The 23,704-nt window shown below is 34.9% G+C and overlaps 2 protein-coding genes across 3 annotated transcripts in view; both read left to right on the top strand.

The window, feature by feature from the left end:
* The window catches only part of LOC106673458 (protein rhomboid-like), a 108,041-nt gene extending 89,636 nt beyond the window's left edge, over positions 1–18,405 (top strand). The window contains exons 5-11 of the mRNA XM_014405591.2: positions 4,199–4,311; positions 6,322–6,439; positions 15,863–16,005; positions 16,339–16,451; positions 16,516–16,616; positions 16,675–16,729; positions 16,997–18,405. Coding sequence (XP_014261077.1) covers positions 4,199–4,311; positions 6,322–6,439; positions 15,863–16,005; positions 16,339–16,451; positions 16,516–16,616; positions 16,675–16,729; positions 16,997–17,241 — 888 coding nt within the window. The 3' untranslated portion in view covers positions 17,242–18,405. The remainder of the gene's footprint in view (positions 1–4,198; positions 4,312–6,321; positions 6,440–15,862; positions 16,006–16,338; positions 16,452–16,515; positions 16,617–16,674; positions 16,730–16,996) is intronic.
* A 3,464-nt stretch (positions 18,406–21,869) lies between these two features.
* LOC106673455 lies at positions 21,870–23,704 on the top strand. 2 transcript variants are annotated; one of them, XM_014405587.2, is made up of 5 exons: positions 21,870–22,150; positions 22,234–22,352; positions 22,425–22,514; positions 22,570–22,736; positions 22,802–23,704. In XM_014405587.2, the coding sequence occupies exons 1-5, from the start codon at positions 22,104–22,106 to the stop codon at positions 22,844–22,846; spliced, it is 468 nt and encodes a 155-aa protein (XP_014261073.1). In that variant the 5' UTR covers positions 21,870–22,103; the 3' UTR covers positions 22,847–23,704. The 2 variants fall into 2 exon arrangements, with proteins under 2 accessions (XP_014261073.1, XP_014261072.1); XM_014405586.2 differs by having other exon boundaries at positions 22,570–23,704.

Below are 23,704 nucleotides of genomic sequence, written 5' to 3'. Positions count from 1 at the left end.
TTCTTCTTGGCAATATCTGCACAGGCTTGTTTCTCCCATTCCGAATCTATACATATGCCTCCTGGTCCCCAAACGTAGAAATCCTTGACGTTAAAAATCAGGGGACAGAGGTGGCCACGGGATGACTCCTCCAGAAAACAGGCACGTACTTGTTGAGTGAACACTGAACAGTGCTGACGATGTATGGATCCCCGAAGCATCTGATAAACTTAGAACCAATGTATACACTCCAGTAACGAGGTGCCGATAAACTTAGAACCAATGTATACACTCGAGTAACGAGGTGCCCATGAGGAAAAGACGGATGTGAGTGTCAGACATCGTGGTCATTATGTTGAAAACCATTTATAATGCCTGTTGCTTGTAAATCCTTCAATAATTTATTGTGGAGAAAATTGTAATACTTGAAAACCAAACAGTTCAATTTATCATCAACACCTGGGCAATGATTGTTGATCTCAAGTACATTTTTCAACAATTGTTACGTAACTAGTCTACTAAAATCAGCGTGGGTTTTGGCTATTCTTATACCGTTTAAAAGCTTAATAAGTAATGAACTTTTCGTGAAGTTTGACAATCTCTAGGATTAAACATAAGAGCATACCTAATTATACATTATTTCTTAAAAACCAAACTTTGTGGTATTTTTCAAATTTGAGTATTTATTAAGGTTCTTAATTGAAAATTATTTCAGACGAAACTAGTATAAAGGAAATTAAATGCTGGAATCCAAAACTGTGGTAGCCCTGATGATAGATATTTGTGTTTTTCTCTTAGTAAGGTAACGTTTCCTGGAATAACTAACAAAAAATGATAACTCGTCTGGGAATGAAGATAGGTATAGAGAGTATAGGTTGGATGTTGCTGCAAATAGGGTACTAACACCCAAAGTCATTTGTCGCACTTTCTCTGGGACACCATACACGCGATTCCTGCAATACGAAAAAAATCGTGAACACCGGCCGGATATTGAAAATAAATGTATGTGTCCTATGATTTTACACTGTTACTTCCGCTGATCTGTCTTGTTTTTCTCTGAGAACGTCGCGAACGGTTTTGCTGTAAATAGTTTAACATTGCCTCAAAAATGAACATCACGATTGAGATGTTTTCAATTAGAGTTATACACACGTTGTGTTAGAGTAACCCAGTTTTTTAAATCTTATATATGTTGTTGAAAATATATGCAGAAGAGCAGAAGATTTTTTTGATTCTTGTAGACATGACTGAATGATTCATAAGAAAGTAATTAAGATGAGCAACGTTATCAATTGATGTCTAAACTCGTCTACGCTTCTCCCAGTGCACCTCGGCAAGTTGACGTGGCTTAACGTTTGAGTAAAAGAGTCAACTCGTCTGTAATTATCCTCCTAGAGTATTTCAGCTTATTTCCTGTTGTTCCTTCAATTATCTGCATCCGCCCGCTGAACGCGAAGGTTTCAAAATCAAAGAGACCTCTTTCAAAAGTTGGATAACATCATTGCTTTACACTCTGCTGTTGTTACTTAATTTCCTTTTTTATCGTAAAGAAAATAATTATTCATTTTTTTAAGTCTCTGACGGCGATATGAATCCGGTGAAATGTCGACCTAAAGAGGGATTCTCGTGTAGGTAAATAAATTCCACGTGTAGTTCTCATACTACCACGTGTCATGACATGGAACAGACTGGGGTCGTTAAACTTAACAATTACAATTTGTAATTGATTTATCTGTTAGACTACAGAGAAAAGCCAAAGATAAAGCATACGTTAGACGTCTTTCTTTTTGTATTTACTCTGTACCTCAAATATATTGTTGACAAATTAAGTTCCGTACAATAATAATGTCAGCTCTACACTTTTTATAAAGCAGTACAAACAGCCAACCAGTACAATATCGCATGCATTTTGGAATGAAAGAGGACTTTCTCAGGATACTTTCGCTACTCGCTTCTATTGTTTTGTACTCGTTATTTACACAAATCCCACAAAAACGGGTCGACCTAATTTTCTAAGAAATGAAAGGGCGTATTCTGTTCACGCGGGAAAACACCCTTTCTCCTAATCGAAGTGAAAAATGCTCGATTAGAGAATGAAACAATTCACAACGGTGTTATAAAATATTAAACTTAAAAATAAATTATTAGTTTTTACACATAACGATAAAAACGTCTTGTTTATTTTCTAAAATTTCGAACCCGCCTTCATCTTTGCTCTTGAAGAAAAGGATACACTATTTATGCGCTTTGCATGTGTATCACCTACGAAAAAAACACTGTGCAAAATGAATAATTACTAGAAGAATTATTTAATTATCGTACTGTACAAATCATACACTGACAGGCAAAAAATTTCACCCACTTGCAATTTAACTTGATTTGTATATATTTTTATATATTAATCAAAGTTTCACGTTTTTTAACGTAAAATAATTGAATCTTTGTCTAAAAAAGTAAAAAAAAAATGTAAATTGCTAAGGAAAATTTTAAAAAACGGACTGATAAAATTTGTTTTAATTAGATTTTTAATTAACATTACATTGTCGCATGTTTCCTCCTTTTGCCTTAATTACATCTCGAAGACGCCTCGGAAAACTTTCTACCAGTCTGGGAATGTCGCTTTGCTGCAGGTGAGCCCATTCTCACGAAGAGTCCTTTCAAGATCGTGGAGTGTATCAGAAAGTGATGGACGTGCTTTTATTCGTCTTTTGAGGTTATCCCATAACTGTTCGATGGGGTTCAAGTTTGGAGAACGGGCTGGTCAAGGCTAAGACCCTGATGTTATGCTGTTGAAGGTACGTTTGTACTATGGAGCGACATGTGGACGGGCATTATCGTGCATTAGAATAGGATTGTCGATGATTTCATCGAGCATAGGCAACGCATGATATTCCACAATTTCATCCACATAGCGAGTGGCCGTCAAAAACCCGCCACGAACAACAACCAACTCTGTGCGACATTCCATTGAAATGCCCGCCCACGCCATCACTGAGCTACGTTGAAAAGGATGGCGCTGGGAAAAATTACGAGCTTCGTACCTTTCATTTCGCTTTCTCCACACTCTTTCACGCCCATGTGGAGATCGTAGAGCAAATCTACACTCATCAGTAAAAAGTACAGCAGACCATTCGTCCAAAGAACAATGGCTGTGTTCTCGAGCAAATGTGAGCCATGGAACTCCGTGTGTTCTGGTCAATCCTAGTCCTCTTACGGGGTGAAAATCTTCAGTCCATACTGATTTAATCGTGAGCAGTGCGTTCAGAAATTTGGACACCTCGAACTTTCAGGAGGTGATGAATTGCTTGAACAACAGTAAAGTGCCGGTTTCGCAAAATTCTCAAAGTAAAAAAACGGTTCCTATGGTTCTGTTACTCTAGGGCAACCACAACCGGGCTTTCTATGGTAGGACACTCTTTCTAGAAAACGTCCAACGGCGGCGTCTCGCGGAGTTTCGTAGGGAACTACGATGGCAATAGCAGCATACCTGATTGAACGTCCATAAACAATAAGTGCCATACCACGCGCAACATCCTCAGCACTAAGTGGCATTTTTAAGTTTAAAAATTTAATTTAAGAAAACAAAGATGAAAACTAAACAGTTTATTGCTTCAGAATTCACATGCAACTGAATAAATATTTTAAATTCCGTAAGAAGTAAGCATTGAAAAATCCTTTATCGTTGTTTTGGGTTAAGGATTAAGAGTGTGTTTACCTTTAATTGAAAAAAAAAAACAATGGGATAAATTAAGTGCAGAATTTTCTTTTATCGAGAAAATGAAAAAAAAATCAATTGGGTGGAATTTTTTGCCTGTCAGTGATTATTTTATCTATAACAAATATTTTGAATCGACGAAAATTTCGAACCGTGCCACGAATCGTATGCACAACTTACAACTTTTTCTCCTTTGTACTTTATATATTCGGTAATCTTAATTAAACGTTGAGATTATGCTAACAACCAGATGGGAGCAGATAAAAACCGTTCACAATACACATACACCTAGTGTACAAAATTTTGCTGCCATCCCCTAGACCGTCCATAACTCCTGTGTTGCAAATAAGTGGGCAAGAGGAGAATCCATGTAATTCGACCAAAAATAAAGTATTCGTTCTGTTCTTTCTTTTCGTCAGAAATCTTTCTTCCTTATAATTAATATTAAAATTCAGGCCCTTTGGAAGCTTTTAGATATATTGAAGTTGTTTCTTTTCTTTTTAGATGAGCGGAAAGAGACGGCGTAGCTTCAAGTGCGCCGTCCACCATTTGGACAGGGAAGTGTCGTCTGAGAACGATTTCCACATCATCCTCAAGGAACCTCCTCTTTTTAAAAGGTATAAACATGAATAACATTATTTTATTCCTCCGAAGAATAATGGATTAATACTTATAAATTTATCCATATTTTCTTTATTTGTTTTGGTGTGGCATTATTGTTTCCAAACGTTTCAATACTTATTCCCATAAATCCATTTCTTTTTTTTTTCGATTTATAGCTAAACTAGCATCGTACCGTGATTGAAAGAAAATAAGTCAAGCATATATTCCTAGAATGTTCAACATTTCGTTATGTACAAACAGAAAAATTGGAATAGCTCGGTCGAATAAATGTGCGATCATTCCTCAGGTCTATAGCCGAAACCTTATCCAACCAACTCTCAACATCAGTCTTATTTCTCCATCAAGCTGCATTCTAATTGTAAAACCTGTAACTGGGCCAAGACGCCAATTTTCACGGTGATAAGGCCGTAGATGATGCCGGAAGGCTTGTCAAACTAATCACCACTTTTATAGTAAAACGGAAAGGTATATAAGTATTTTCTTGTCCTGTCATTGAAAAATTTATTTAAGATATGTAGATGTAGATGTATTGGTCGGGGTGTAATAAACTGCGCCCTTTAAGAGCTATTGTAGCCCTCGTTCTGCGCTTATAGCACACCGGTGAGTCCTATTTCATCAAGGAACTTGATTAGTAGGCCCGGTTTCAGTGGTTCAGTCACATTGTACATCCCAAAGCACTTCTTCCTGCTGGCAAGTGTAGCACCACAGTTTGTTAATAGGTGTGTCGATGTCTCTTCTGCCTCTTGGCAGAATCAGCATGTGCCGTCTTGGATTATTACAATCTTCTTAAAATGTCCATTTAGCTTGCAGTGTCCTGTTAAGAAACCTGTGAGGATTCGCAGTTTTTTCTACTTCCTTTGATACATTTTCTTACTTCTTTCCTTCCGAAATTTGTCAGGAGATTCTAGTATTGTTTGTGTGGTGAATTCCATTGTTCTTTCATTTTCTTTTTGTACTTCTGTCTGAGGTACTCATTGTTAGTGTGGGTTCCTATGCCACAGAAGGGTATTTAAGATATATATAAAAATATAATTACAATTGATGGTGGAAAAGAGGGAGAGAAAAACCTAGACATCGTTCTGCCCACTCTATCCATATTACTAGGTCAAACAACGCTTGTGTTGCACAAGCACTTTGTACTAAGCAGAAAACCACACCGAAATTTGGTGTGCTAGTACTCACCGCTTTTAATCCGGTTTGGATTTATAGTATGTAGTGGTAGTATCCATTCTATAAGGTGATTTTTGTAGTCTACTTTCTACCAGTCTGGAAATGTGCTGCAAGTTAGCCCATTCTTCACGAAGAGTCCTTTCAAGATCGTGGAGTGTATCAGAAAGTGATGGACGTGCTCTTATTCGTCTTTTGAGGTTATCATCCCATAATTTTTTTTTATGTTATCCCATAAATGTTCGATGGGGTTCAAGTCTGGAGAACGGACTGGTCAAGGCTAAGACCCTGATGTTATGCTGTTGAAAGGTACGTTTGTACTATGCGAGCGACATGTGGACGGGCATTATAGTGCATTAGAATAGGATTGTCGCTGATTTCATCGAGCATAGGCAACGCATGATGTTCCACAATTTCATCCACTTAGCTCTACTAGCAAACGGTCATGGCCAAAAGTAACTTCTTCAACCTGTTTAACAAGCAATAAATTCTTTTATCCGTTTTTGTTCCCCTCATTTTTTTTGACCTTTCAAAAAAGGCCTAAAAATAGGTAAAATTAAACAAGCAATAACTAGCTTGGCACAAGAAGCTACAGTCGCGACAATTCCGTTGACCTTCTAATTGAAGTTCACCATACCGATCCGGCCCCGCGACGTATCGCGTCTATCCATTATCACACCGTTTACAATTTCCTTTTACCATCGATGTGTCGGATCGTGACAGTCAGGACTCCTCACCTCACCCTTACTGTTTTACCCAGACTACAATTCCTTGGGTTGTTGTTTATTAATACATTTTACGAAACTATACCAGCTTTTGATCTAATGCTTTTACAGGATGGTCCAGATAATAGCGGATGAATTCCTGACGGAAGAAAGGGACAAGAAGTACTACGCTGATCACTACACTTGCTGCCCCCCGCCATTGTTCATTCTTTTCATCACGCTGGTCGAGGTAGACGGTCTTTTTTACTCTCTCTAATGTACAATACCAATAATCTGATAACCACTTTGTTAGAAAACAGATATTTCTATCTCATTAAAATCAAACTTCGTTTGTTTATTCTAATCTTTTGCGTATTCTGACCATTTCTGAATTTATGACTACTGGTTATTATTATTATGAAAAACAAATGTCAGTACAAGAAATAAATTATAAACAATAGGTTAAAGTTCTCATTAAAGGTCGGTAAAGTTTCAAGTATGAGTTTAAATAATCTAGAAGCAAGTTAATGCGAAAAATAAAATTATATTTTGTAGTAGAACTGCGTAAGTCGACAGAGTACGCAAGACCCAATGTCTATCCTCAAGGAAATGTCAGCTCTTGACTAGTTGGAGATTTTCTTTTGAGAAAACTGCATGTGGCAAGAAAAATTAATCAACCGTTTTAGTATATGCGTCCATGTAATGTACGTCCACACGCTGATTATCGCTTTTCAGGCAACTAGGAGTTTTCCGCTTTTCATCAATTGCGTTTCGAGCTGAATGGAATTTGTTTTCATACCATAACGTTTTATTTTTCAACATGAGCAGTACATAAATAAAATTTATGGCAGTTGACACGGAGCACGAGGCAAGGAAGTCTCGCGTCCTGTAATTTGATAACCCCATTGTCAAAGCGTGCCGCTGAAGCCGTATTCACCCACCCTAAGGGCCTTCAAAACGGACGTAGAATCTTATCCAACAAAAACTTGGTCGATAGGCAAACGGGTATTGAGATCGTTTTACGTTTTTACGTAAAATAAATGTTAAATATAAACAATTTGATCATTATTGCTTTTACAACAAACCTCATCCTGAAACTAATTTTTAGACTTCACGAAGTAATCATTATTCCTTTTTTTGTGTGTACGATATATTAGAGTAAAAAACTCAAATGTTGAGGAACAATTAAAAATAAATTTTCAATCCGTTTCACTTGGTAAATCTCACTTTGGCCCAACACACACTGGGTAAAATGGAGGGTTTTCTGAAACTTGTTCCCAAACATGGAAAGGTAACCAACCACGTTACACGGACGAAAATAGCAGAAGGCAACCGTCCCGGGTCGGTTGAGGTCCCTTTCCCAGTTCCAACGAATTTTAAATTTAACCATGCCTTACCTATTTCCTCGTGGGGACATGAATTTGTTCACTTTTCGTTCAAGTACTACCGGAGAAAAACATTATTTGTTGACGTTATATGACTTGCTTTCTTCCGATCATGTGAAACTGATACCTATATCTGATTTTCTTATAAATGTTACTTTTCTCTCTTCAGAACATGTACCTAAGTTTTTATCAGCTATATATTATATGTAGGTACCCCAGACGTCACTATGCCATGGCCATTCGTTCCAAGATTTTTTTTTATTTTTTATTTATTTATTATTATTTTTTTTAGTTTAGTTTATCTTTAAATGAAAGTTAAATTTCTTCTTCTGTAAAATAAGGATCTTGAACAATCAATAATATTTAACGATCATTTTGGTCTGCCTACCTCCGTTGTACATCCCTGTCGATAGCACGCCGACATCTCACAATAATATTTATTTTCAGTAAAAAAATTATATAAATATAAAAATATAAATAAAATATTTATCAAATACTGTGTGGTTGTCAGTTGGGGGTGAGACCTCGATCTAATCCGCCCCGCCATTCGAAATTAGGTTCTAGAGGCTATCAACATCTAGGTCATTAGTTAGGTTCTAGAGGCTATCAACATCTAGTTTATTTGATGCCTTAACGCATATAGTTTTTAACCTAAACACACACAATAAAAACATTCTTTCTGATTTACATACCTTTCACTAAAGTAGGATGGTGATGTACACGAAATTCCTCCATGATCATTTCTTGACACATACTATGTAACAAATCATTCGATGGGGTTTATAAATTTTCCTCCTTCGGCCCCCTCACACTCCAAATTCACACTCATAAATGCAAACTCATAAATGCAATCTTGCGAAACACTTAACTTATATCGATCATAACGACTAATTATATATATAGAGGAGCACCTCGGTTTCCTTAAAAAATCTGAACAGGAGACCCAAAGACCTGCCATCATCACAATTCTCATGTCGGTTGGTATATTCCTGCCTACTTGCTCTTAATACGGAGCCAAGAAGTGATACCTGTCGATTAAGTCGAACAGCGAGCTTTCCTGTTTTTTAAACACTTCGTAAGGTTTTCCGACTTTTTATTTCACTTATATTACTTTACTTTTTATTTCCCTAACCATCCCTAACTATTTTATAAAATTCGAAAATATTCGTTAGATTTAGCTTCATCCACAATCGATTCTTATATGTACAGAGAATTACATTCCCCTTCTGTTCCTCCGTATTTCCGTATCTGGTGGACCCACACCCGAAGATTTTGCTAAAGGTTATAATTTTTAAATATGTGAATTAAAATGTGTCGATCTAATGCGCTGTGGTTATCATCATTTCTGAAGTGTTTTCATATAAGTAGATAATTTTCGGGATTAATAATAAATGAACTGCTATTAGTTGCTATTTGCAAGCTAATAAACAGAATTGATTTCTCTGTCTGTGGCCAACGTTTCCAGATGTGGTTTTCAATCATTAACCAGAAGTAGCGCTTGTTGCCCAATGTGGGGTGTGTTGTTTCACCTCCCCGGCATGTGTTGCCGCAGAAAAGGGAAGAAAATTAAGTTCCGGGGAGGATCACATATGGTGTTTGGGAAACTTGTGCCTTTAGGGGGTAAAATTAGGTAAGAAGCTACGCCTGTCCCCTATTGCGTGAGGGGGTGAGGAATAATTGAACTCCGACGTCCCAAGCGTGCCATAGCACTCTCCCCGCCCCGTTTATATTTTCCGTTTATCAAGCGGCTCTGAGTTATATTCCACATATTTAGGTAATTAGTCGGATCAAAAAACAATCCAAAAACATTCCACATTGGCAAAATATTCCACCCACTTGTAATATAACTTGATTTGTATATATTTTTATATATTAATCAAAGTTTAATAATTGAGTCTTTGTCTAAAAACGTAAAAAAAATGTAAATTGCTAAGGAAAATGAAAAAAGACAAATATACAACAGATAAATTTTGTTTTAGATTTGTAAAAAACATTTCAGTCTCGCGTATTTCCTCCTCTTGCCTTGATTACATCTCGAAGACGCCTCGGCATACTTTCTACCAGTTTGGAAATGTCTCTGTGCTGGAGGTTAGCCCATTCTTCATTTGAGGTTATCCCATAAATGTTCGCTGTGGTTCAAATCACGAGAACTGTTGATGTTATGCTGTTGAATGTACGTTTGTTTTATGCGAGCGACATGTGGACGGGCATTATCGTGCATTAGAACAGGATTGTCGCTGATTTCATCGAGCATAGGCAACGCAAGATGTTCCACAATTTCATCCACATAGCGAGTGGCTGACAAAGTCACTTCTGGAACAACAACCAACTTTGTGCGATGTGCGACTCTCCATTGAACTTCCCGCCCACACCATCAGTGAGCTCTTTCAAGCCCATCATCTGTAAAAAGTACAGCAGGCCAATCGTCCAAAGAACAATAGCTGTGTTCTCGAGCAAATGGGAGCCGTGAAACTCTGTGTGTTTTGGTCAATACTGGTCCTCTTAAGGGGCGAAAAGCCATTAGTCCATACTGACTTAATGTTCTTTGAGCAGTGCGTTCAGAAATTTGGACACCTCAAACTTCCTGGAGCTGATGAATCGCTTGAACAACAGCCGGTTTCGCAAAATTCTCAAAACCAAAATACGGTCATCCTATGGTTCTGGTACCCTAGGGCATCCAGGAACTGGGCCTTCTACGGTAGGACCCAGTTTCGTAGGGAATTCCTACGGCAATAGCCGCATACCTGATGGAACGTCCATCATCAATAAGTGCCACACCTCGCTCAACATCCTCAGCACTAAGTGGCATTTTTAAGTTTAAAAATTGAAATCATGAAAACAAAGATGAAAAGTAAACAGTTTATTGCTTCAGAATTCAAATGAGGCTGAATAAACATTTTAAATTCCGTAAAAAGGAAACATTGAAATACACTTTATTCTTGTTTTGGATTAAGGATTAAGTGTGTTTACCTCTAATTGATATTCCCAATTTAAAACATAGCATAAACAAATAGTTATTGATAAAAACATTGAGACAAATTAAGGGCAGAATTCTCTCTTATCGAGAAAATGAAAAAAAAATCAATTAGATGGAATTTTTGCTTGTCAGTGTATGTCAATCTGTAGACATATTTAAGATGGTTTTGCCTGATGATGGCTTTAAAATAGGTCGAACGCTTGGCAGTAACAACTGAAATTGCTTTTTCCTTCATGACCATGCCTTGATCCAGAGTATTCGTGAGTGAAAAAGTGGAAGATAATTTTAACGTTGAAATTTTTAAGTTGCTTATTATGGGATATTGTGTTGACTGTGCGATGAAATCGGAATTTGGTTCGAGAATCCTGGTCAGCGCAGTGTACAAATATACAATATCTACATATTTAAAATATTTAAATTGCGAATATTCATGCTCACTGGTACAAAAACCCGTCTGCCTCAGCCAGAATCTATATCTTGGACTTCCGCTCGCGCCGCAAGGTGGTGTGTTCACAGCGGTTTGTGATTTGGGTCGATGGATCGGGCTTTTCGTGGATTCGATACGATGGGGGCTGTGCCTACCGATTCCCCAGTCCCTGCACCCACGCTTTTCTGTTGTGCCAAGTAATAACTTCGAGGTGGGAGCCAACACTTTCAGAGAACAACTATTCAACGAGGCGAGGAACTTATAGGTCTTCTCCTCGCTCCAAATCCCGTTGGTTTTCAAATGAGTTGGTACCGTAGTGGTCTCCTGGTTCAAGCCCTTTGGGGATGAGTTTCTCATTAGATGAGTTGAGCGTTGGCCTCAAATCTAAAGATTAGCGTGATTTCGTATAGAGACCCTTAGGAGAAAGGTACGCCTTTTTCATAGCAGCATAACCATGCTGTATGGTTCCTCAGGTGGAAGCTCGCACCGAATTGGATGTTGTGCGAGGAATATCTTTAACTTCACAAAGGACAAGACATTCGAAGAACATATAGTGCCCCCCGCACATTGGTGAGAGATTCTTACTAATGCAGGATACTGCCAGGCCCCATAGAGTACGTATTGCCGTTGACTACCTGAATGAGGTTGGAATAGTGCTTGGTGTGGCCAGCTCGAAGTCCAGATTTGAACCCAATCGAGCACATTCGTCGGCTGTGCTTGTTGGGAAAGAATTGCTCAGGATTTTATCAGAAATATTTTCCAAGAAATATAAAAGCTTTTTCGTGTCAGAAAACGTGGAATACACGGTATTAAAGGGTTTAAAAAAGTTTATTTTTAAATATATTTTTATTTATTTATATATTTATTTATATATTTATTTATATATTTATTTATTTGTTCTTTACTCAATAATTTTTTTTTAGACTTACGTAATAAACATTTTCTTTTTAAATGTCTATTAAAACCAAATCTATTTTTTAAATAAAAATGTATTGGTGGTGTGTTTATTTTGTCCATCAGTGTATATAAAATTCGTGATTTTATCAATTTTTTAAAAAATCTTTAAACTTTGACAACCCGATATAATTATTTATTTTTATGTTAACATTAATAAAGCAAAGGCTTTAAAAGTGCAATTAATCACAATCGACACTTGCAGACAGTGAAAAATCAACTTTGTACACTTGTTTGTACCTTCTCTACTCTTTGAACGTGAACCGTAGGAGGCGTTAATAAATGTGTAATAATAATAAATGTGTTTATTACACACAAATACAAACACAAAATTCTCAATTTAATACAAACACACCCAGCATAAACACAGGTTCATCGGCCGAATCGCAGACCTACTGTTGTGTACATTATCTTCTACTGAATTTTTCCCAGTCTTAGCAAGTTCTAAGCTAGTTTTAGCGAAAATACACCGTTGCTTGAAAGACATTACAAATCTTCTTGAGGAATTTCTCTCAGCAATTCAGTCGTCCATGTCGGCTTTTTCGCCGTCAAGACCTACAAAGGTGATTGATCGGTAATAATTATTACTGCGAGAAGGTTACATAATTGGAGTGATGCCTCTTCTTATGCCAGTCGGGGTATATCTAAAAAGAAGTATTCAGGGGCAGTAATTTCGGGTGGAGGCCAGCGACTTCGGATAATTAAAGGAAACCTTAAAAATTTATAGCCGGTCGATAGTTGTTAGACCGGACGGGGTCTGAACCAGAAATAGGGCTGTAAAAAGAATTATTCCCTCCCTCATAATAACGATGCGCGTAACCTGGACTGAGTGAATTTATATCATTACATTTGAGAGATTTATGGTTGTCTAGAGACACGTTTAATGAAAACGAAAGCGAGGAGGACGGTTCCAAAAGTCAGACTTGCGGTGGTCAGAGTATCCTATAAATTCATAATTTTTAAATTCTAAAAAGAGGGACGCCACCAATGTTTGTTTGGTCTAGAGAGGCTTTTGCTACATCACTAGTCCAGTTCCAAAAGCGATTAACGGGTAACACGAACGAGTCCGAATTGTCCATCTTGGCCCAGGCTCGTCTGTCAATCTACACCAGGGGAATCCTCCACTCTCCACGAACAGGACCTTACTCCACCACAAATAATTTTTCATTTTATTTATTTATTTTTTTATCCCTAATTGAGCTTAGTATATTCAATTTTTTAATTTTTTTTTTAATTTTATTTATTTTTTTATTATTTATTTTAAATCAAAAGAAATGCCTGCACGATGGTACTAAGGCAGCCAGCAGCAGCCAGGAACTACAACCAAACATATTTTTTTATTATTTATTTTAAACGAGGGTATTTCAATTACGGGTTATTTGATGAACCCTCGGGGTGCCGGTGTTTTTAAAAAAGCCCATATAAGTACATATGTCGGGTTCGAATGCAGGGCCGCTGGATTCGAACCCGGGACTTTTACCTTAGAGTGAGCGTCATGTCAACGTCTAAACCGTGGCGGCCACCAACGCCCCCCCCCCAATTTTTTATTATAGTTGAACATTACATATTTATTCTCCGGCTGACGGACTGTTGTCCATGCCGTAAAGTATTTTGTAACATATTTTGAGTTTGTTGTATTCCATGTAAATAAATACTATTATTCATTCATCCATTCATTCATTCATTACATATTTATTGTAACAGGAAAAAATATTTATGCGATGAGTTGACAGGACCTCGCAAGTGGATCCCATATATGTACTGTAATCCCATATGTATGCTGTAAATATACAATATTGTGAACTATCAATTTGATTATGGTTTATATATGTTTTTTTCATATTCCCTAAAGATGTTTACAAATTAAACAAAAGCTTGGCATGAAATTGGGAGTTTCTATGTTTCTGTGACCTAATACCTGATTATCACACACACACACACACACACACACACACACACACACACACACACACGCGCGCGCGCAAGTAAATAATGCTTAATATTTACAACAATTAGTGGAAAATTAAAGTAAAAAAGCCACAGGCAAATAACAAAAGAATTTAAATTATCTGGTAAATTAGTAGAAAATATAACTATGTATTTTTTTGTTTTATTTTACTCGTTTACATGGGCGGTAAAATGTAGTTTACTATCCAGCTAAAGACCTAGGTAACTGACAGATGATTACCACAGCACAATGTCACTGTTAAAACTTTGAGCATAAGCGTGGAAGATTATTAGTGAATAAGATCATCTCTGGATTATTTTAATTTATTTTTATTTTCCACTTTGCGATATTGTGATATATTTATCTAACTTGTTGATTCATTTACTTAATCGGTTGAGAAAACTAAACTGAATCAAAATGTTCAAAATTATCTAAATTGTTAACAAAGATTAGGAAGAAGGTAGGACCAAGAACCGAGTCCTGAGGTACACCTGAAATTGCGTTATAGATAGTTGAATTTATGTTGCCGAGGTGGACTTCAAACCAATGAATTTTACTTAAAAATTTATTGTTCTTAGCTAATTGGTTAGAAAGTTGTAAGGAATTATTTTAAAAATAATATTTTATGCCAAATTGCGCCAAGCCTTTTTTTATATCAAGCAACACCTCTTCAGTGTCTATCATTCTATATATTAGGCATGGTTGGATAGAAATGGGCAAAATATAAATTGCTCTGGCATACATCTGTTATTGAAGTCCTTAAAACTTCTTATACATATGTCAACAATTTTTTTCATATTCTTTGCTCATTGCACTCACTATCTTGATTGGTCTATAGTTTTGCAGCTCTAGCGTCTTTTCAAGGATTATGTAACATTATCTTTAGAGACACTTTCCAGGATTCAGGAAAGTAACCAAAGGAGAATTGAGTATTCAAGAAGAATATTGATTGATTTACGTACTTGTTATTTGAAATTTGAACAAGTTTACAATGTGAATTGTTGCATTGAACTATCTGGCAGAAGCCTTTAAATTTTTGATTGTGTATGTCTGCAAGTTTCTAGATCTCTAAGTTTGAATTAGAGTCAACTTCAGTGTTTGAGCAAATAGCGTTTTTGGGTAACTAGTCTCTGCCTTAAGATAGCAAGTAGTACTATTAGTCTGTTTCAATTTTTGTATCAATTTTCCAGAGAGAAAGAGAGAGAGAGCCATTACTTGGTTACAATTTTCACAGTTAAGTATTCCATAATGAAATACTGGAATTTACTGGAGTAACTTCAATTGTAATCATTTCATTGTAGACTTTTTTTTAAATTAAAACTCATGAATTTCTGATTACATTAATTTGGTTTACATTAAAATAAGTATGTTGTAATTAATATAACAATAAAAATACACAGTTTTAAATAAGTAGTAAAATACATCCAGTGTCTGGTTTTTGTCTTTGAGTCTATTAAATTGCAATGTGCAACTCCAATTTTATAAAACAATTAAGTAAATTTCAAAGCAAATAAAATTGTATTCTATTTTATATATCACAAGTAAAATATTCAAACAAATACTTCAGTTGTCGACAAGGAATGCTCAAACCATTTCGCATGTAGAGATTCACAATTTGCATCTGTCTGCACCCAGTGAATGCGAGGTGATATTGTACGCAAAAAACCTGATCTTGCTGGATCGATACGCAGGTCTAAAATGAATGAATGTAGTCACACGATTAAGCCACTTATAGTTGAGAGGGCCGATTACATTCCCTAGGATGAGAAAGTTGTACATAGTTTTACATCTATGTACGATCAAAGATTGTGTAGTATCATTAAACTGAACAGCAGTTGATCACTCAACTATCTGTCTACTCATGCGCATTTATTTACACCTACAAAAAAAAGTGAAATATTCAAAATTATTTATTCAATAATTAAGGTTAATCAACAGATTTATTTTTCTAGTTTTCTTGAGCTTATAGACTTCATTTTCAGCTTGGATTCTTCACATACTATACGGTGGCGACAGGAGAGATGAACCCAGCCGGACCAGTGCCAATTGACAGCGTTTTCATCTATCGGCCAGACAAAAGACTTGAAATATGGAGGTTCTTCTTTTATATGGTTCTACACGCGGGGTGAGAATTTTTTACACCAACTTTCACATCTTGATATTGTTAAATTAGTGATTACCATCATATGTCCAATTTTTGGTAACTCTAATAGTAATTAAGTGTTGATTGTTTATTCCCAAGAACTACAGAATTTCCTCCTTAAACTCGGTTCGTTTAAAATCAACTAAAAATTCATGTCACATTTAAAATATTAAAATGTCACATGTCACATATAAGTTGACACTTTTTTTCCAACAAATAAAATATAATACATAATTTTAATTATTGGTTACAAATAAATTTAATATTAATAAGATATAAGATATAAACAAAACATTGATTGAAGTTTTGTTGCAGATGGCTTCACCTTCTCTTTAATCTTCTGGTTCAGGTCGTGGTTGGATTGCCTCTGGAAATGGTACACGGCTCATTAAGGATTGGCACAGTGTACATGGCCGGTGTTCTCGCTGGTACGTAATAAAACATTGTAATTTACTAAAACAAAAATTTCATTTTTTTATTTATTCTTAACAGGATCTTTGGGAACGTCAGTATTTGACACGGATGTCTGTCTTGTCGGTGCCTCTGGAGGAGTTTACGCTCTTTTGGCAGCTCATTTAGCCAATGTTCTTCTAGTATGTACACTTTATTTACTAATTAATATTAAAGTTTTAAATGCTGTTATGCTTTCAGAATTACAACAATATGGAGTTTGGTATTGTACGTCTTGTCGGCATATTCACTGTTGGTATGTATGCTTTTAACATCAATTCTAATTGAATGTGAAAATTTTAGATTTATTTATTTTATTTTATTTTTTAATTCATTATCTTAAACAATACTAGAGCAGCAATGTATCAATCTGGATCTAGTGGGTTTGAGTCCCACTAGTGCCTCAAACTTATTTGCATAAAAATTAATATATACTAAAACAGATGGATTTATTTGAAAGTAAAATACGAACTAGTGTTTAAAAAATATCTACGTATTTTATAAAGGGTTAACTTTGTTGCAGCAAGTGCTGATGTAGGTTTTGCAGTATACGACCGATACACAGAGACAGTGGGACCACCTGTTTCGTATGTTGCCCACCTGACAGGGGCATTGGCTGGTTTGACAATTGGGCTCCTTGTTCTAAAGAACTTTGAGCAGAGGCTGCATGAACAATTGATCTGGTGGGTTGCTCTCGGTGTATACACAGCCTGCACCATATTTGCAGTCCTTTTCAATGTGTTCACTCCTGCATTTCCTCCTCCATAAGAATTTTTAATTGTTTTTCAGTAGACGACTGATAAATGGACTGACAATATATATCTTTATTTTTGCTTCAAGGTACAGCTGGTTTTTCCCTTTTTTTTTTCTTCTTCTAATGACTCAATCACCATGCGGTGTTCAAATTTTACTCCTGTTTTTCTGCCTGCTGTACAACAAAAGATACCAAAGAAAGACTGATAATTTATGATTTAAGCTAAACCTAAACATGTAAAAAATGCATTTTTTTTTAAACAAAACTTGCAATTTGTTTCCTATTATGATTATTATTTTTTAATTACCCCCTCAAAGTGATGCATGAAGCTAGTCATAAAATTTGTAAAAATTTAAAACACTAAATATGTAAAAATAATGTGAATATTGTACAGGCAAAAGAAAATTTTTGTTCAATTTAGATGTTATGTAAATTGTTTGTTACAAAGACAATTTAGAACGTGGACACGTATTGCACGTTGATTAATTTATCACTGGTATTATCTGTGTGGTTTATCAAAATATCACTGTGTGCTATAATGATACAGATTTTTTAATATTAGGATAAAAATTGTACAATATCCCAATTTTAACCAATTGTTTTTAATTTAAAATGTAAAATATGCCATTTGTCATCTTTATTCGTACTCTTACTATAAATGAACTTCAAAAAATGTTTTCTTATAGCAAAAAAGAGCACTGGTGGAAATTTGCATTATTTACGAGGTATGCAACCACAATGTAATTATTTATTTTTATTTATTGATAATTTGTTATTAAATTATTATCTTCCATTTATGTATTAGTCTGATTAGATATAAATTTTTGTCAATTACATAAATACAGATTTTACCAAAGGTGTAAAATCAGCTTTTCATGTGTTTCAGTCGTCTGACTGTTGAGAAGATATAGTATAGCCTAAGAGCATCGACATAAACAATATACAAGAACGTAAGCTTGCTCTTGTAAAATGTTCTTGTTGTATGCACTGTGTTCACCTTCGTTTAAATACAATGGCCCATGCATTTATAATTGTTAAATTTTTTGGACGACTTATTTCAATATTTGCTGTATTATTTATTGTTAACCAACAACTTGATACCTCAATACTGATCTATAAAATCGACTTTTTGTATTATTTTTCTAGATGACTAATTATAATAAATTCATGATGTTAATTCTAGTCTTGTTTACTTAAAACCCACCTTCACACACAAAAATAAATAAACAAATTATTTTAATAATACAAACACTCCCTGAAATTAACTGCTAGCACTGACAGGGAACAGATTGGCTCTGTTATTTATGTCTACTTGTGTAATTGTGTGGCTGATCACTTTGGTTTTTCTTTTGAAAGTAAAAATTACCGAGTACTATTGGACTACTTTCCTTATTGGAACTTTGTTATTAATAAATTTCATTGAAAAATTTTCAAAGTAATTTGTGCAGGTGTGCTATGTTTTGTGTTATTTTAACGTCTCCCCAACCATACTAGTAATAGAAGAGGACACTCAGAAAATAGTTGAGAAATTAAAGCAGTTTGGAATGAAAAAACTCTCTCAAGAAAGAATTGCCTATGTTAAAGAAACTAATCGCATATGAAGCAAATAGAGTAATATGAAAAACACAAGAAAAACAATTTGCTCAAGAAACTGCATTTAACAGTCAAGATGACTTAAACAATTGGTAAAAAAGTTCGTTATGAAGTTAAGGAAATAGTCTCATTTGAACCTTTAGGAGACTTTAACACAAATAGACCCCTTCTAGTGCCACTCCTTGGAAATAATGAAAAGTGGATAGTACTCAAACGAAACGGTGTCTGTGGGGGAACAAACTGGAGAAAGGACATGATTACTCACAAGAAATGTTGAAACAAAGAAATATTCTATCCCAGATAGGACAGGAGTTACTTAAAAGAACTCCTAAGATGAAGTCAAGGAATACGATGAGCTGTCTAGAAATTGAAAGCACAACCTTTACTCGGGACGATAAAAAAGGGCTTATGTTTGATAATAAGAAAAGAACAACACATTAAACACTTGTCAAGATGTGACATCAGTGACTTCAGAAGCACAAAGTCACAATACAAGACTTCCAGCAAGGGAGTAACATTTCAAGGGGGTACTGCACAGCGACAGTTTCTCTTGTCAGGCTGACCGAACAGTCACAAGGAAAATTTTGTATGTAAATGAACTGGAGAAAATTCACAATGTTTAAAAATTGTTTCTTATAATGTTGTAGGATTATTAAATAAAAGAAATAATAGTAAATTTTTCAATTTCTTGCGTTTTCTTTGTGACACAATTTTGCTTGCATTTATATATGATCTTAAGAGGAATTTGTTAGCAAACAGCAAAAATTATATATCTAAACAAGTAAGTATAATATCTCTATTAACGTATAATAATAATAATTTATTATAGGTGTACATCTTAATTGAAATATGTAAGTAAAGGATTTGAATCTATGAGTGTATTTTTAGATAATAGATCAGATAAAACTAATTTGATTGTCATTGGATTTTAATATGAATAGCAGACTAACAAATTTTACTGGTAGAATTTCCTATTGTTGTTAATTTTGGTTTAAAAATAAATTATCAAGAATAAAGGGAAGAGGTTTATTGAATTTTGCGATAATAATAACATATCCATGGGTATAGTAGTGGTGATTTGAGGAAATAGTACATTAAATGTATTGATAATTTGCACTTCTGCTTTGTTCTTAAAAACTATGTTATTCTATTCTTATTATAGCTAATCACAAGCCCCACAATAGCAAAGGCGAGAGACTTTTTGCTAAAAAATGAACGGATATTGCCAATTTTGTAGTATCTCTTTCCCGGCATTTTTATTTTATTATTATTATAAATCCCATTAAAATTTATTCAAAATTATTATGTTTTTTACTGAAGGAAAATTTAATCAAGGGATTTTGAAAAATAAAATAAAACGTTTAATTTCACAATTTTATTTATTGGACACAATCATTTTTTTTAAACATTCAATACCGTATATATGTACTCTTTTTCTGTAAAACTTCTGTACTCTGTTAGACATACTGTTAATAAGGTTGTCACTGATTTCATAAGGAATTTCATTCTAAAGACGTAACAATTCACTCAGTTGTTACAGGTCAACAGCTTGCGGATGGCACTTGAAAAGCCTTCTCTGCAACGCATCCCACATGTGCTCAATAGGATTGAATGGATGAATGAAAAAAGTACTTTATTAGATAAACAAAAGAGAAAAAATAGCACATAACGGCAATGGTTATCAACCATGTGCCAGAGTCGGACTATAAATTTTTAATAAACAAACAAAACAAGACTAAAAATTTATTCTCAAGGAATAAACAAAAGAAAAAAAATCATGTATGTAAAAGAAAGCAACATGTCTGTATATTCACTACATTTATGCTCATATAAATAACTACGGTGTCTCTTATATGTACAATACACATTTAATAATTGAAATAAAACACTAGTTCTTTCCCATAGTTCTAGGCTTCCATCACAAACTTTACTAAATTTAAGCACTCTGGGTTATTTAATAAAGAGATTAGGTGCTCTCTTGTCAACGTGGGAAAGCCTGTATGCCATACTCAGAATTCCGCTTAAACTGGGCATTCTGTTTAAAATTGAAAACAATCTTCTCGAGCCTGCCTGTTGCAGAGAGAGCATTAACCAAACTGTTGACTCTTGTGGGATTATAATTAAGGTAAAGTAACTCGACCTAACTTTGAAAAACCTGCAAGCTAGTGGAATGGATGGAATTTTAGAACTTTGTGCTATGTTGAAGATAGGCTAATTGATATTAATATCCTTATACTGCAAAAATCTAGTCCAGGGCAAAATTTCTCTGAGCTAGACAGTACCTACACTACTATACTTTGTAGTACACTTACACTACTACAGTACTTTAAGTCAGTAACTAGTAGTGACGGCTGTAGTTTGGTCGTTCCTGATCAATCTGACAAGTTTAATTTTGTCACTATCCAATCATCAGCATAACCAAACTACAGGCTAGTGACCTCACAGACCTGGAGAAGAGTAGAATAGAGTTGAGCAGAACAGAGTAGAGCAGAGCTGAAAAGAGTTGATAGTTGAGAGGTGAGAGTTAAGATTAGTAAAGAAGCTGGATTGAACGTGAGATCAGCTGCCTGAGTCCAGAAACTTAGTTCCATTGGAAGTTTATTTGAGAAGATCCAAGAGAATATTCCACCCACAAGACCGCCCAGCAAGACACTGATCCATCCTCACAATGTAGGTGAACACTAAGAAATAAAAGAAGATTGCAAGCAAGAAGCGCTTAAACTAGAGCAATTAATTATTAACCTAATACTTTTCCCATATAAGACCACTCTACATATTTTAGGGTTATATCCCACAGGGAAAAGTAATGATTGACACTAACAAAATTAATAGAGAAGGGGCATTGGTGGCCGCAACAGTTTAGGCATTGACACAGCACTCATCACTATAAGGTAAAGGTTCCAGCGGCCCTACAACTACTTACAAAAAGGTTTTTTTTTAAACACTGGCAAAAAAAAAAAAAAAAGTACCATAAATAAAATAGCAATAAAAGCAAAACAACCTTAATCAAAGCTGAAATAATAATTTTTTTATCTTTTTTGCTATATTTTTCTCTGGATAACCTTTTAGCTTTTTAATCTCTTAGTCATACAGTCGAACTGAGAATAATACATTCAAACCAGTATTCCTTATGGACAAATGTCTAAATTAGTCCCAAAAAATAAGATTGTTAAATTTATAGTAGTTTTAGTATTATCTTGGTTAAGTACATAACTATTAAAACTGTTTTGATCTAATGACCAACAACTGAATTTAGTTGCTGCTCACCACTATTACTGCAAACATGTGGAATTTTTGCATTCTATTAACAATTGCTGTTCTCGGGACTAGGTAATTATAAACAATTAACAAACATACATGAACTATTGTTTTGTTTTTAATAAACAAACAAATTTAATATCTGCTGCTTTCAGCAATGCATTTCATTTCAATTACAATCATGACAATATCATAACCAACACCTGCAAGGCATTAAACGATGAGTGGAAATGCTGTCAAACCAGTTCCAATGTCTGGTTTTTCAAACTGACCGGTAACATTAAATTGTCCCTTTAAAAGACAAAAAGACGTTTTCTTTTATTTTCTTGTTTTTTATTAATTATAGTCTGTGGGAATCTTAAGCTGTTAAGGAAAAGTATGGGGATGAAACTGTCTGTGGCCTTTAACGGATATACTATTGACAAAACGTTCTCAGGTAATTATTGTAACGAATTGCAAGGAATTGTAAGAATTTTAAAGTTCAATTTTAGTTAGGAACCCACCGTCAATTTGCTACCTTGGGGCCTGTGCTAAATTTTATAATATGGATTGGGAGAATCAAACAGTCAGTGGATGCTTGGCAGCAGAAGCACAATTAATTTATTTTCACAGTTTTCTTTTAAAAATTGGTTGTTTTCAATTTCCCTTGCCCACGGATGTAAGTAATTATTACCTCAAATTTTATAAAAGCAATACAATTTTGACTAATGACATTTTTCTTAGGAAATATCCAAAACAACAAAAGCTTTTCTTAAAGGAGTTGCATGACAAATACTATAATCTGGCACAGGTCTTCCATTAAGCCAAATGATATTTTAACCAAATTGACTTAATAAAATTAGAAACATGTATTATGATAACTATGCCAAATAATCTATCTTTTTCTATGAAAATAATATAGCTGAACTATAAAGCCGAAATTATCTATCTTGGTCAAGCTTTGATCCAGCATATAATTGCTATAGTTTCTTGAGGAATGTTTCGAAGAAATTTACCGACGTATTTTTCTTCGCATCAAATTTCATTTCCATGAGCTGTCATTACAATTCCACCTTCACAGTTAAGCCAACATTCATGTATGTAGTTTTTAGAGCTTCATTTCCTTTGTAGTTGTTTTTGATCTCAAAGAACCGAGCACATTGTCAGCTAAAGATTGAACGATAATATCCCACTGTTATATATAAGATAATATCAGCTTCCCACTGTTTTCTGTAGTCATCCTTTCTTCCTTTATTTCCAGTGCCTGGAGACAATTTTCCCAATACAGTCGTGTCTTTATTCTGAATTCCCAGAAAGTTCTTTCCATCAAACGGTTTCTAATTTAGCAGTATGGCTTACATAGACGCCATGTTTGAGAATGAACAAAAATAAACTTCAGAGCATGTCCTGATAAATTAACCAAATCGAACTTTACACTCAACACCTCTTGTGAAAGAAAGGTTTCACACAAGCTCCTTCACTGTCCCTGGGCCCATAACCTGTTGTAGGGAACAACAAAAGTGCCACGGCTCTCAAGGAATCCTGAATAATGTATTAAGAAAAAAATTACCAAAATATATCATTTAAAATAAAGAACACGCAAATTAAAAGTTGATCAGATTCTATCGGATTGCTTTTACCGTCATT

Source organism: Cimex lectularius, unplaced genomic scaffold (assembly GCF_000648675.2).
Source record: "Cimex lectularius strain Harlan isolate CLEC.00 unplaced genomic scaffold, Clec_2.1 scaffold365, whole genome shotgun sequence".
NCBI lineage: Eukaryota > Metazoa > Arthropoda > Insecta > Hemiptera > Cimicidae > Cimex > Cimex lectularius.
Note: the sequence above shows the minus strand (reverse complement) of the source record. Positions and strands in the feature narration are given on the sequence as shown.

Excerpts from the sequence above, each read along its gene's own strand:
- LOC106673455 (XM_014405586.2), top strand. The coding sequence starts at position 22,104 with ATGTGGAATTTTTGCATTCTATTAACAATTGCTGTTCTCGGGACTAG. Across the intron at positions 22,151-22,233 it reads ATTGCTGTTCTCGGGACTAG|CAATGCATTTCATTTCAATT; the intron begins GTAATTATAAAC and ends TGCTGCTTTCAG. Across the intron at positions 22,353-22,424 it reads CTGGTTTTTCAAACTGACCG|TCTGTGGGAATCTTAAGCTG; the intron begins GTAACATTAAAT and ends TATTAATTATAG.